This window comes from Branchiostoma belcheri, unplaced genomic scaffold (genome assembly GCF_001625305.1).
Source record: "Branchiostoma belcheri isolate BF01 breed outbred unplaced genomic scaffold, Haploidv18h27 scaffold89, whole genome shotgun sequence".
NCBI classification, from domain to species: domain Eukaryota; kingdom Metazoa; phylum Chordata; class Leptocardii; order Amphioxiformes; family Branchiostomatidae; genus Branchiostoma; species Branchiostoma belcheri.
The window spans coordinates 129,499-144,065 of NW_017804564.1; the positions used below are offsets into that span (position 1 = coordinate 129,499).

The following is a 14,567-nucleotide window of genomic DNA, read 5'->3' on the forward strand; positions in this document are numbered from 1 at the left end:
ACACACGGGCGTACGTCGCTCGAGTTACGGTAGACGATCTATCGATGCTCGCACGATTTCTACACCATTCAACCAAAACGTACAACAAGACATAATGATTATTATTATATCAAAATCTTTTTATACACGTGTACCTGAACAAAGCTAATAATATATGTTGTTCTAAAACTTTGCCTGTATAATTGTGTCTAAAATAGTATGAATCTTCCGGTAAACAAGATTATTAGTCATTCAATGTCAACAAAGTAGACAGAGGTAAAAAGACCCATGCAATATAAACTTCAACTAGTAAGTAATATCTATCACATGAAGGCACCCTAAGGAAAAAAAGTCAACCTCATTCCAGAATGAACAAGTGTAAACGTTAATTTATTATACAATCATCTGAAATAAGGGCCGGCACACACCTCCTAAAAGGACAAGAGTAATGGATTTCATGTGCGTTCAATCAGTTGAGGTCAAAATCTAGGCATTTGGCCTTATATAGTTAAAACCTCGTCATCTTTTTAAAGTGCTTTTTTAAAGTTCATTAACGAATGTTGATGTAACAAAAGGACAAAGGACGATTTTGTCTATTTTTATACTTTCTCGTAAACATAACGTTAACAATCAGTGGGACGTTGCTCCTGCAAACTTTACACAGTATACTGTCAATGCAATCTCAAAGAAATGTTACAGGTGCTGAATAAATAATAACTTAACAGGAGCTCGGCCGAGGCTCGTAGAACCTTCGTCCGACACTGGCACGAAGCTCGCTCGAAGCACGCACGATTTTAAAAACTTTGCGCAAGTCGGGCGAGGTACGGAAGAGGGTCGCCCGAATATTTCGCGAAGTTCGCGCGATGGTCGACCGTATTCAGCGACCGTCGCCCGATTTTCAAAGACGAAATACGGCCGAGACTCGTGGGATGTACGTCCGAATATCGGTCGACTCTCGGCCGCACAGGGACGAGCTACGGGCGAGCTACGCGCGAGCTGGAAACGAGCTCTGCGACCTCAAAAATCGCCGGCGACTAGTCGCTGATGTTAAGAACACGTTTCGCGTGTCAGCGAGCTTCGGCCGACTCCAAAAAATCGCCGGCGATCCCGAAAATTCGCGCGATGCTCGACGGAACATCGGGCGTACTACGGTCGTAAATGTCGTTTAGAGCTCGCCAACTAGTCGGCCGATCGATTTACGCGCAATGTGACGGGGGTATAAGGTACTGTTAGTAAAACCCATTTATTTACTAAATGTGTATTTTCATGTACGTGTTGTGTGAAATAAAGATTATGTTGAAAATTTCAACACACCATATATATATTAAAGCTTAAGCCTCTTCAAGTCATTTGTGATACCATACTGTTTAAAAAAAAACACCCTCCCTCTTCACAGCGTATCTGCCAAAATAAGCAGCATTGCCATACTTTACATAGTAGTATTACATAACCTTACTCCTGCTAACTCCAACTTGTGTTAAAAGCTGACTTATCAATTGTTAAAAAGGCGCTTGCCATAAATAAAGCACTACACAATACATTTGTATTTCATGTGATACTCTTTAATGACAAATCAAGATTTCAGAAATGTTGGACAAAAAATTCATTTCAGTAAAACACACGTTTCTATGATAATCCATCTGTATCCATATTCAGTGGAGCCAAATTATGAGAAGTAAATTTTACAACAAAAATGCTACAATTTTGAAGATTTCCCATCTCACCGTTACCTTTGTCTAATAGGCCACACTGATTTGATTATATGGATAACATCCTCTGTGTACACCAAAACTGAAGCGAGTGTGCAAAAAAAATGTAGAAATGGACAAAAAATTGATGTGTGTCAATGTCATCCATATAATGTAATCAGCATATGGCCCTAAACAAGAAAAAGGAAAATGGAGCTGTGGTCTTTCCCATTTATTTTCTGGCATCACAAATTCAATACAATTTTTTTTCATCCCTTTTCCTTCTGTCCATCTGAGCTGGACTCATCCTTCGCCTCCCTGAGCCACACGAGAAACGCGGTGACAGATTTGACGGCGATGCCTTTCCCAGCCTGCTCCGCTGGATCAGAGTCTGACTCCCAGGCAAAGAAGGCCTCGGCGGAGATGAGGTCTTCATCATACAGGGTGTCAAAGAACATCCTCAGGAGATCTGGGGAAGAAAGAAAAACAATACATGCATCTTGTAAGAAAAAAGTTCTTCAAGAAACTGGATAGATTTTGAAAATCTATCCAGTTGCCTAAAGTACATAGTTGTCTTCTTGTGTATCTAATCATCTGAATGTCTAACCTTCATTGATTCATTGTGCTTTTTTAACTTTATTGCTACTATAGATTTTTAAACAAACATAAAGATATAAGTATTACCATTATAATAAGACGGTACTTAAGTATATAACTTGTACATTCTGTAAAAAGTTCATAATACTAGGGTACTTCTATAGGGTGCTCCTATGAAAAATTTCTAGGTGCACTAATTTTGGGATCGGAGCATGTGCTCCTAAAATGGGACCAGTCTAGAGGTCTAGTACTGTTGCTGTTGGTGGAGTTATACTGACTAGGGTTGACTCACGTGGGGGATGGTCTAGCTTTACTATGAGTGCCTGTAGTGCGAAGAGTGCCTGCAGTTCTCTGGTGCTCTCGTTGTCCAGGTACTTCTGCAACAGAACAACTCTCTTCTGGACAGCCTGGGTGTCACACCTTAGACTTGGACTTTCACCTAAAGACACATGTGAACATGGAGAGGAACATAGAGCCATAAATAAGCCAACATGCAATAATTTACCACCTAATGTCCAAAACCTTCTCTTTAAAAAATTGTCTGAGTTAACTGGTAAGTTGTGTGGTCAAACAGCACACACACACTCACTCACTCACTCATTCACACACTCACACGCACACACATGCACATGCACACACATACACACACACACACACACACACACACACACACACACACACACACACACACACACACTCACTCACTCACATACTCAAATCTATGCTGAGGCTTGATGCATGCCCGTAGCCAGGATTTTGAATGGGGGGGTTCGTCTCACTGCTTGAGGGGACCTCTAGCGCCGTAGTCGCGAGGTTCTTAGGGGGGTCCGGGGGCATGCTCCCCCTGAAAATTTTGAAAAATGAACCTTCTAAAATGGCATTTCGTGCATTTTTGAGAGGATTTCCAAGAAAAAATCAGAGATAAATTTTCATTCAATGACAAAGGGAGCAGTTTTTCTACGATTCCAGTCCATCTTTTCAAGAAAAATTTTGGACCTTTACATAAAATGTGGATCAAAAAGTGGACCTTTACATAAAATGTGGACCAAAAAGTGGACCTTTACNTAAAAAAGTGGACCAAAAAAGTGGACCTTTGAGCCTTGTGGGGGGGTTCGTCCGAACCCCCGAACCCCCCCTGGCTACGGGCATGTGATGGTAGCCCGCCACTTGCCTCTGTCCTGTTGGTGTACGCTGACTATTGGTTTATGTACACACATCATGTAATGTGCATGTCAGATTGCTCACCTGTGATTGCACTTTTACACACAGCAGTCATCAAAGTACGGATGAATACTGGCTCTCTTCTCCTCGCTTCATCAATATTGTCCTATCGAAAACAATACATCACATTAATTAATTTGAACACCTTCTAATTCTGACGTCTGGCTCAGGTCAATGACCTGATTTGTTTGGAGAAGAAGAAGATAAATGTTTTCCTTCTGCAAACAATATGTTTTCCTTTAATATTTAAAGTAATTGTCACCTGGATCCAGGCAATGATATGTTCATTTTGCACGTCCTCTTTAACCAGGATGTCCAGGAAAGCAGCGATCTGTTGTATGGGAAGTCTGGGTCTGTCCTCAACAGCAGCCTCTGTCTGGGAAAACAAGTGAGAATGTTGGCTAAACTTCATCAAAAAGTTGCAGGCAAAATGAATTCTTCAAAATGAAACCTTCCCAATGTTTCTATGAGCAAGACCCCCCCCCCCAAGCAAAAAGGCATTTACCAAAAACAGACATAAGTTTTTTCTTCCCCTCTGAACGACATCATCTTAAAACTAAAAAGACTTACTCTGTTCTCCACAGTTTGGGCAGTCAAAGAGGTAGTCTCAGGCTGTTTATCTGGGAAAAGAAAAACATGTTAAATGTTGGTAAAGAAAATGTTGTTAAGAAAAAAGACAGTATTGTTGAGAAAAAAAATTTTATTTGCATAGTAAAACAAAAAAAAAAAAAACAGATCATGACATTTTAAAAAGAATTTCACGATAATGTCACAGTCGCTGCTGTCATCAGAATTCCTAATTATCCAAAGCAGAAAACTTAGTACTTTATCTGACATAAACTCTATCTTTGAAAACATTTCGTCTGACCCTTACCTTTCCCTCATGACCTCAATGAAAAGCAGCCTACAGGCTTATTTCAGCTCCTCATAAACAAACAAAGGCCACACCAATTTAATTTGTTGGTTCTTGGATTTTTTCAGAAAAAGTATGAGGCAACAGGGCAAAAAAAATTGCAAATCGGAAAAAAATGAAGAGGCGAATCCGAGAACCAACAAATTAAATTGGTGTGGCCAAAGGTTGGAACAAAAAAGCAAGCATCCCAACATGGAGACAGACATATTTTGATGGAAAAGTTTTGGCAAATGTGCATTAGCTAATGCCAAAACTTCAAGCACAAAATCTACAAACTTTGAAACATGTTTTCTACACAGCATTTATACCATCCATTATGAATGTTACACACAACAGCATCAGCTGATCTTCCCAGTCGATAAGACAGGAGAAACGGTTAAAAAGCCGGAGGTTTGCCTTCTGGTCAGAGGAAACAACGGGAGCTCATTCTGGTGTGAACAAAGATCACAGACTTGCCAATATGATTAAGGTAAGTTCTTACTATGTTTCTTTTTTCTCATTTTCATAATGTCTTTGAAAAGATTGAGAGCTAACAGATTGATACTGGGAATGAAGAAGTTTGGGCAATTGTTTAAAAAAAAGAAACTTTAATGGCTGCAAGCAGATAAACAGGGCATATAATCCTGGTGGGGAAAAACTTACTAGTAGGCACAGCAGATATTTTTACTTTAAGGTACTTTTAGTACTTTTAGGTTCTTGTAACTTTTAGCATCAAAGAAATGTGCAGAACAAGAAAAATAGGGTATAGACTTGAAGTACAGAGTATCTGAGTTAATAATAACTGTTGACAGGCTAATCACCCTTTGTTGTATTTTTTTCAGACTGGCCTGACCTTCAGTCTGGTGACTGTTATCTTGCTTGCGGCTGGCGGCGTCACGTTTTCTGCTGAGATTCCTCAACCACAAGTTGCTCACGGTATGAAAGCTATATGTTTGTTTTAACATATTTTTTTTTAAATCATACTATTATAGTCTTACATGTATCTTGTCAGTGATTTTAGTGGTTAATATATTTGTGAGTGACGGTACAAGTCAAAACTGCGACTTCTGCAATTAGTAAGTAAAAAGTACAATGTCTATAATTCACAGATGGAAGTTTGAACCACCCTGTGAATGTTGACACCCAGAGGAACGACCCCCCTCCCCCCGGTGCTGTTAACTTTGAGGATTGTACACGTCTCTACCCTCTACTCTACTGGACCAACGCAGTGCAGGATGGAGTCTTCCCCATCAAACCCGAGTCTTCCACCGACCACTTTGACGTCTACTGTGACATGACTACAGATGGTGGGGGCTGGACTGTCATACAGAGGAGGGTGGATGGGAGACTTAACTTTGTTAGGAACTGGGCAGACTACAAAACTGGGTTTGGGAGGGTCGAGGGGGAACACTGGCTTGGACTGGACAAAATTCACACACTGACATCCCAGAATAGCTATGAGTTGTATGTGGAGTTACAGGATTGGGAAGGGAACTTTGCTCATGCTAAATATGGTACATTCAGCATTGGGGATGAGAGTACAGATTATGCACTGAACATCGGGGGGTACAGTGGGGATGCTGGAGACTCTATGGGTTACAGTAACGGTAGGAAATTCAGTGCTAGGAATGTGGACAATGATGGGCACAGCATAATTCACTGTGCTCAGGACTGGTCAGGTGGCTGGTGGTATGCTGGTTGTGGTTACTCTGCCCTGAATGGTCCCTACTACCTGCCAGAGGACTATCACGGTCCTAACACAGGGTATGGTGTTTACTGGCGTCACTGGAAAGGTGCCTGGTACTCACTGAAGGCCACCAAGATGATGGTGCGACCTCAAAATTTTGTCCGCAAACTGTAACTATGTTACAGTTACAGTGTAACTGAAGTGCGGATCCCTCTTTCATTCAAACACACAAATTATGTTGGAAAACATTTACTAAGAGAGATGTGTGAATCTTTGATTTCTATGTTCATTTGATCATATACAGAAGCTGTAGATTGCAGTAACTATACTCCAGTGCTACAGAAATAGTGGAAACATGAACAATTTTTGTCTGCAGTACTACATGTAACTGTGTTTGGACATATTCAGGTGTTACATAATTGTGTAATTGCCTACCTGCCTAAATGCTTAGGCCAGGACTGGCCCCTTGCTCCTCTTCATTTTTTCCCGCCAGGCATCACGGTCCTTAGCCTTTCGTTCAGCGTACTTGAGGGACCACCCCGTGTCCTGTACTATCTGGTCCCGCCATCTTTTAGGGGGTCTACCTCTAGGTCTGGGGTTTGTGAAATCCTGATGGTAGGCCCCATACACCAAAGAGTCTGGGGGTCTCCTCTGAACGTGACCAAACCACCTCAGCCTTCTTTTACGAATATCGTCGATGATGGTATTTTCCATTCCCAGCATGGCTCGGATTTCCTCATTTCTGATGTGGTCTCTCCATGAGACATTCAGGATAGCCCGCAGGCATCTCATTTCAAAAGCCAATAGGAGTTGTTCATCACTTTTTTTCAATGTCCATGTCTCACAAGCATAAGTTGCTATTGGGAAAATGAGGGCATGTAACAGACGGGTTTTGAGGTGCCTACTGACATCAGACCTGTTCCAAACTGTTTTCCTGAGTCTGCCAAAGGCAGAAGCAGCAAGGGCAACTCGCCTTGTGTATTTAACAGTATGTTTATCTGTGCTTAGTCTATCCTACTACTACAAGTTGGGTCTGAGTGATGTCAATAAAAAGAATCTGAGTGTGTAACTTTGAATGGGTATTATTTCATGACTGTGTAGCTTACATTTTTCAGACAACTAAGACAGTTGTACATGTACTATACATTTAACATCTTTACACATTACGTAAGACTATGAAAATATTTGGGTGCATTGGTGCACCCACAGAGAAAAAAAATTGGGTGCACAGCTCCAAATTTGGATGTAGTAAGGTGCTCATGCACCCAGTATTTCCAGCCCTGACCACACAGAGAAAGAAATTACAATGCCCCACCTGTTGTATGCTGTCTCTGTGGCGTGGCTGGGTCAGACGTAGGTGTACTGACTGGGTCGGGTGTGGGTGTATCCAGCATGTCCCACGCTGCGTCCCACGTCTCTGACCTCCCATATTGCTGCCAGCCTACTGTCTGTTCTGGGAGACTGGTACTACTTCTCACGGTGTCCACACTGCCTGTGCTGTGGGTCCAATGTCATAATTATCTTAACAGGGTTACAGTAACAAGGTCTGTTTTAACAATGTATACCAAATACTAATTATTAAAATTAAGATCCACCAATGGAAATTCAGGAAAAAACAAATACACGGAATTTCCGTACCCCAAACACCAATCAAGTCTTTAGGAATTTATTTCAGTTATGATAAAAAAGAGTGCAATGAAAGAAATTGGCATGAAAAGGTTACAAAAATAGAAAGCATGCTAAACATATGGAAGAACAGAAAGCTAACTCTATATGGAAAGGTAACTATATTAAAAACTCTAATAATGTCACAAATAACATACTGTGCTACAGCTCTATTAGCCCCAGAACAGGTTATTGTTAAACTACACCGTCTATTTTATCAATTTTTGTGGTCAGGGAAGAAAGACAAAATAAGAAGATCGGTTACCATAGCAAACTATGACAAAGGCGGACTAAAAATGATAGATATCAGAGCACAAATCGAAGCATTAAACGCTGGGATTATTAGACGTCTTATGGATAATACATCAGGAGATTGGAAAATCATACCAAGTCTTTATCAAAACAGCATTGGAAGTGACTTTCTAATCTTGAAAATGCATTTTAAAAATAGATCAAATTCGAATTACTCCCAATCTACACCACATACCCCCATATATAAGCAAGCCATACTTAGTTGGCACCGAGCGGGTGGCGGAAACGTACCCGAACCAGTAACAGCTAACGAAGTCAAAAATCATATTATTTGGGGGTCTAGCTATGTCACAAAAACCCAAAGAAAAAGAAAACACGCATCATTATACTACAAGAAATGGATAGACGCAGGAATAATATACATAAGAGATCTGTTGGATAATAACAATCATATAAACAAATTACAGATACTTAACAAACTACACGATAAAAAAAATTGGCTTGCTGAAATGTACACCGTTAAAAATGCAATTCCGAAAAGATGGTTAGCACTACTGAACGACACCCAATGTCAAACAACAGAATGCACAGAACAAAGATTAAAATACACAAACTACACATGTAGATACTTATACAGTATGCTAATTATCGACAAAATCGACAAACCACAGAGTGAACAAAAATGGGCTGTCATTTTTGATAAGAATTATCAAACTTTTGAACTTCCATGGATTGATATGACTATACATTTAACAACAGAAAGAAAATTATCAAACTTCATGTTTAAGTTGCTCCATCGAATACTTCCAAATAACAAAAATTTACATAGGTGGAAAATAGTACCATCCCCATTGTGCCACATTTGTAAAGTAGTAGAGGATGAAAAACACATGTTTATCAACTGTATAAGATTGGGCAACTTCTGGGAAAGGTTCAAGAAACTTTTAAATGTATTAGTCAAGATTGACCTTGATTTTGAAACTTGTATTCCCATAATGGGAATACCAAGAACTGAGAAAATGTACAAAGGAGGCAATCACATGATTGCATTAGCCCTGTATGCCATATTTAAGTCCTGGATCATGTATAAAGAGAACGAATGTTTTGATAAAATAAATTGCTTTTCAATATTTTACAAAGATCTTAAAAACATACTATGCATAGAATATAACATATCAGATACAAACGCAAAGAGAAAGTGGGGCTACTTAATTCCCCTGGTAATGTAACATATATCTATTACATTGTATTGTATTGTATATAAAAGTTTGTATAGTTTGTAAATAAAGTTCATGGACAGGACCATGAAAAGGAAAAAAAAAAAAAAAAAAAAAAATCCACCAATAACTTTTTCAGCTATGCACACACACATTCACAGATACGCACACACACTTGCGCACACACACACACACACACAAGCACGCGCACACACACACCGCTATCATAACAAATATTTTAACATCAGCTTCAACAATTTAAGACTGCAGGACATCTGGAAGTGAGGAAAAGCTAAGAATCATTGCTGACATATTTTGTACACAAAACCATACCTATTGTCAGTGGGCAGGTGTACATTCATGGAGAGCTCTCTCAGCTATTGGAACACCCACGCCCCCCTCCCCCTTCTCACTCCCTGCCGTTTTTTGTTTGTTTGTTTGTTTGTACTGTAACCTACCTACTATCAGCAGCAGCAGGCAGGTGTACGTTCATGGACAGTTCTCTCAGCTGCTGGAACACCCATGCCCCCCTCCCCCTCCTCACTCCCTGCCGCCAGCCTCGGCCTGTGAAAATTAAGGATGAAAAAGTCATCTTCAGGGACTATCAATAGAGCACATATGCCTCAGCTGGCCTCCAAATCATGTACACATAAAGTTGAACAGTCTCAGATTGGTAGATATTCAGGAAGATTTTTGCATGCTGATAGTTTCATATTCCATTTCAATGTAACTTGTTTTCTACTGCCAGGTATGATTGGTCTTCACAACTTCATCTAGCCCTTTGAGACGCCAGGAATCGAACATGCACCGAACCTGGGCAGCCAGCTTACGACATCAGCACACTAACGACTATTCCAAAAGGTCCGGACCTAATTGGAATGGTTCAGTTAGTGGCTCTTGAACCCCACTGTTACATTTATTAAAAAATGATATTTGTAGCTAAACCCTCACCTCTCTCCCACTGTCTCCTGCGCTGCCTGGGCTGCTGCCCCAGTCTCTGCTGTAGTTGCTGAGTCTCCCGCTCTGCCTCTCGGTGGATCTGCTCCAGGGTCTTCGGCACGTTCTTGGGTCGTCTGGGCTCCCAGTCATTCTGGGGGGGGAAAATGAGTCTTTGGTAGAAACTTCTCAAGTTCTTGCCAAGGAGTGAGAGATCAACATTATAACAATAATCCAAATAAAACAAACAAACACCTTCTGTAATGTCACATTATGCAGCTGACACATGCATATTGGTGAGCAGTTGATCAAATATAGGTTGCAGAAAGTCTGTGGGACCCTGTTTTGGTTACAGAATGACGGCAATGCCTAGTCTGGGTGCCATCTGATTGACAATTTTTTCAGGGTTGCCGTTACAAATCGGATGGCACCCAGGCTGGTCGTAATGTCCTGGTATGGATATGGTGGATTGCTCATTCCTTGACAAAGACTGGAGTTGTACTGTCCTTGACAAAGACTGGAGTTGTACTGCCAAAAATTTGGGTAAGTCCAATTCCTTGTGTTGCAGATGACAGTCAAACTTATTGATAATACTTACCATTCTTAGATCAATGAGGTCCCTCATCAGAAAGCACATGCGAGTAGAAGCCCTCTTCTGGTTGATAATCTGGTGCAAAGTTTCAAAATACTGATCCACTTTTGCCTGTAACAAGGATGAAAATGACATTAATTGATTAGTGAAAAGGAAAAGAGTGACGGACACAGGATACAGGAGTTTTCTTTACACAACCAAATTTTCTCACCTAAAGTGCTGACGTATCGATGTCTATCAGACACCTTCCTCAGAGCTTCTGACTGGAGTTCTGCTTCTCGCCGCTATATATAGCCGATGTAGGTGGTGCTTGACGGACACCAAAATGTAAGCAAATTAATTGAAAATACTGGTTGTGTGCAAGAAATCCTAAATACTCTACCAACCTGATGAAAGTATTTTCAGAAGTACCTTAGACTGTTTGAGGTCCAGTTCCTTGCCCATGGTAGTCAGCAGGACACTCCAGACTCTCCTCCGAGCAGGCCAGTTTTGCTTGTGTGGCTTCTTTAGGTGTACAATACTACACTCATATCTATTACATGTACCTTCGACTGTTCCAGATCCAGCTCCTTGCCCATGGTAGTCAGCAGGAGACACAGACACTCCAGACTCTCCTCTGAACACGCCTTCAGTAGTTTCTCCACACAGCTGTGCATGATGTTAGCCGTCAGCAGTTTCAGTTTGAACAGTTCACCGATCAGACTCACCATCGCCAGCGCTCGGCGTTTGGCCATCAGGAGCTCCAGCTGCAACTTTGGCTTCTCCTCTTCCTGAGAAAAAAACAAACAAACAAACAAAAAAACAAAGAAACCTTAGGTTAGTTGTAAAGTTCAAGCTTTGTTCCAACACAGGAAGAAAACTCACCATAAATTTTCAGTCGATCTCGTCAACCTTTGTCAGATGTGTGATGCACTTGCAGACTCTCTGGAAGTTGGAAGCGTGGTTACTGTAAATTGTGAAACTTGTGCAGTGATTTCATTTCATGTTAGGGAGGTTTTCATAGTGTTTTAAATTTGTGGTTGAAACAATATTTTGCTAAATATACAATTACGTACAACAAAGACATATTCGTGGTGCAGTCATAAAACGCAAAAATAAAACCACCTACAGATTTCAGGATTTACTAGTATAACCATTCATGACAACCACACCTATCTAGTTCTATGCCTGAATGAGTTAGGATCAGACATGTTTCTGGATAGTCTCTGCGTATCCAATAACATAGATTTGCCTCAGGCACTGTTCTGGTTACGCATGGACTATCTAGGACCATGCCTGTACATGGTTCTAGATAAAGCATGGTTCTGGATACAGGGACTGAGAAAGACTGAGAAAGACAAAAAAGCCATACCGGCACCACCTCCAGAAGTTGCTGTCCCCTGCTGATTTTCTGTCCCAGCTCGCTGATCCTCTCAAACTCCGCCTTACACCTGCGCAGGAGGACCTGTCGGAAGTTAATCATCTCCCGCGGATGGTCCTTACTGGGAGCCTTCAGCTGGGGAAAACACAGGAAAGACATTGTCTTAATGTATATAATATTGTGTTGCAACAAGCTGAAACTAGCTGTTTCATAGTTATGAATGTTCAGATCTAGAGTTATGAAAGTGATAATTTCCATAAAACTTGCTCTGGCACTAGTTCCGGTAACTAGTTAATAGAGTTCATATTTTCCAAAAAGTCTGACAATACCAGCAGTGTCTTCAAAAAGAAAGAAAGACAATTATTTTGAAACAAACAGGGTAATACTACTAATAGATCAATACCATATAGCCTTTCCACCTCCTTAAAAACATGCAAACGCAAAATAAAAACATAAAAATACAAATATTTGAAAGACTTGAAATGCACCCTGTTATTGATCAAACCGCTGATTATCATCATATCAATAGCTGAACTACAAATTGTGACAAACAGTCTAACCCCCCTACTCACATGAATGAGACACCTGCACAGGTTGGCGTACACCTCTGCGTAGTTAGGACCAGCAGGTGAGAAGGATGTGATCATGTTGTCCACCACATGGACCCCCCCCCCACACACACACAAACATAAGTGACCCCCCTATAGGTACTCACATGAATGAGACACCTGCACAGGTTGGCGTACACCTCTGCGTAGTTAGGTCCGGCAGGTGAGAATGATGTGATCATGTTATCCACCACCAGGTGAGTCAGACCCCTCAGTCCATCCTCCGTCACTATGTCCAGGTCCAGAACCTGCTGACACAGCGTCTGGAACTTCTGTGGAGTCAGCTTGTTCAGGATGCTCTGAACTTTCCGCAACACTTCCTGGATTCGTAAAATATTAGGGTAGGGTAAAAAGCATTGGAGGAGAAGCTTTAGCTAAACAGAATCCTGTTTTCTGGTCAGGCACTTTTGATTCATTCCTGATGTCATCAAGCTCAATCCAGATTCTGGAAAGTCAGCATAGTGGACTGTTCATCCAAATACTGTACAATTGAAAATTAGCACCATTTCATAATGGATTGTACACTATACAATGATAAGCGCCTATTGCTGTTTTCCTTTCTTTCCGCTTGTTCAATTGATTTCAATACATTGACAAGACTCACACAAACCAACAATGCACTCCAAAACAATACTTTCATACTAGAACCTGGGAGAACATTAATTACTTAAGCTGGGGTCAGAGAATTGTTAGATGAAATTTTGTTGGATAATACATAAATACCTGTGTTCCAGAGTTGCTATAGGCACCATACTGCTGCAGTTTGAAGCTGGGCTGCCAGGGGTCCTCGGTGTGATGCAGTGTGCATGTATCTAGCAAAGCTGGGCTGGCCTGTTCTTGCAATTGTTCCCTCCCACCCTGTCTGTTGGTATCACCTCTGCCCTGTATGGCAGATAAATATAAATGATGAACCTTAGCAATACTATTATATTACTAATAAGAGTTTCAAGACCCGATACCTTTGCTTTTTCAAAATGATGAATTGTAAATTATGTTTCTCATTGATAATGCAAATATGAATAGTATCATATTAAAATGTCACCTAAGTTTGCTTGAAAGCTAAGACAAGGCCTTCATATATACCCATATATGGCCTAACATTCCTCACTGTTACAAAAGAATTGCCAATGTTAAATGTACTGCTTTGTTTGGACATTTTCTAAGACTGGATGACGTCTTCTATTGATGTTCATTTATTATATGTTGGATAAGATGAAATTCAGGAATTCATGTTTAAGGCAAAAATTACTAAGATAACACAGTTTCCAATTCACAGTATTGCACAACTGGTCTCTGTCCTTTGTGAAATTCTCATTGTGAAACTTGTTCAAGTTATTGCGAAACTATGTTATTTGTACGTATTGGGAAACACCTGATCACTATTGCAAAACACAACTTATGTTATATATATATATAAATGTATAGATAATGTTCCAATAGAACAAGTATGTTACAAATTATAAGTATAACGTTACCATGGTAACTGATAATCACACGAATACAGTCTAGAAAAGAGTCAAGCTCTGCCAAATCCAAATGGTGCACTTCTTTATAACTCTTACAGTTAAGTTACACCGAACGGAAAAAAAGGATGTTTGTTTGTTTAAATCCTCTGTTTATTCCGAACAAAACCGGTTGGTCAAGCGGACAACAAATTTACAAATGGGGGAGGGGCGTATACCAGTATTGTGCACATAGAATTTGTTCCTTTACTTTGGGAATCAGGATATGTGTCAAAATAATCTACAAGTTCTACTAATAACTTACCTTCATCTTGAATACATCCTCACCGCAGAAATAGTAAATTAAATGATTCGAAGGGACAACAAAATTTGTTGTCCCTTCGAATCATTTAATTTACTATTTATTTACG

General features: G+C 40.4%; 1 protein-coding gene across 1 annotated transcript in view; it reads right to left on the reverse strand.

Moving 5' to 3' along the window:
* Positions 1-1,537: 1,537 nt before the first annotated feature.
* Positions 1,538-14,567, reverse strand: part of LOC109487544 (eukaryotic translation initiation factor 4 gamma 1-like) — a 13,312-nt gene continuing 282 nt past the window's right edge. Inside the window, exons 2-14 of the mRNA XM_019791559.1 lie at positions 13,418-13,576; positions 12,802-13,014; positions 12,078-12,221; positions 11,272-11,496; positions 10,733-10,837; positions 10,150-10,288; positions 9,661-9,762; positions 7,380-7,556; positions 4,056-4,105; positions 3,748-3,861; positions 3,510-3,591; positions 2,557-2,703; positions 1,538-2,136 (exon numbers count right to left, since the gene is read on the reverse strand). Of these exons, the coding sequence (XP_019647118.1) occupies positions 1,937-2,136; positions 2,557-2,703; positions 3,510-3,591; positions 3,748-3,861; positions 4,056-4,105; positions 7,380-7,556; positions 9,661-9,762; positions 10,150-10,288; positions 10,733-10,837; positions 11,272-11,496; positions 12,078-12,221; positions 12,802-13,014; positions 13,418-13,576 (1,857 nt within the window). The 3' untranslated portion in view covers positions 1,538-1,936. The remainder of the gene's footprint in view (positions 2,137-2,556; positions 2,704-3,509; positions 3,592-3,747; positions 3,862-4,055; positions 4,106-7,379; positions 7,557-9,660; positions 9,763-10,149; positions 10,289-10,732; positions 10,838-11,271; positions 11,497-12,077; positions 12,222-12,801; positions 13,015-13,417; positions 13,577-14,567) is intronic.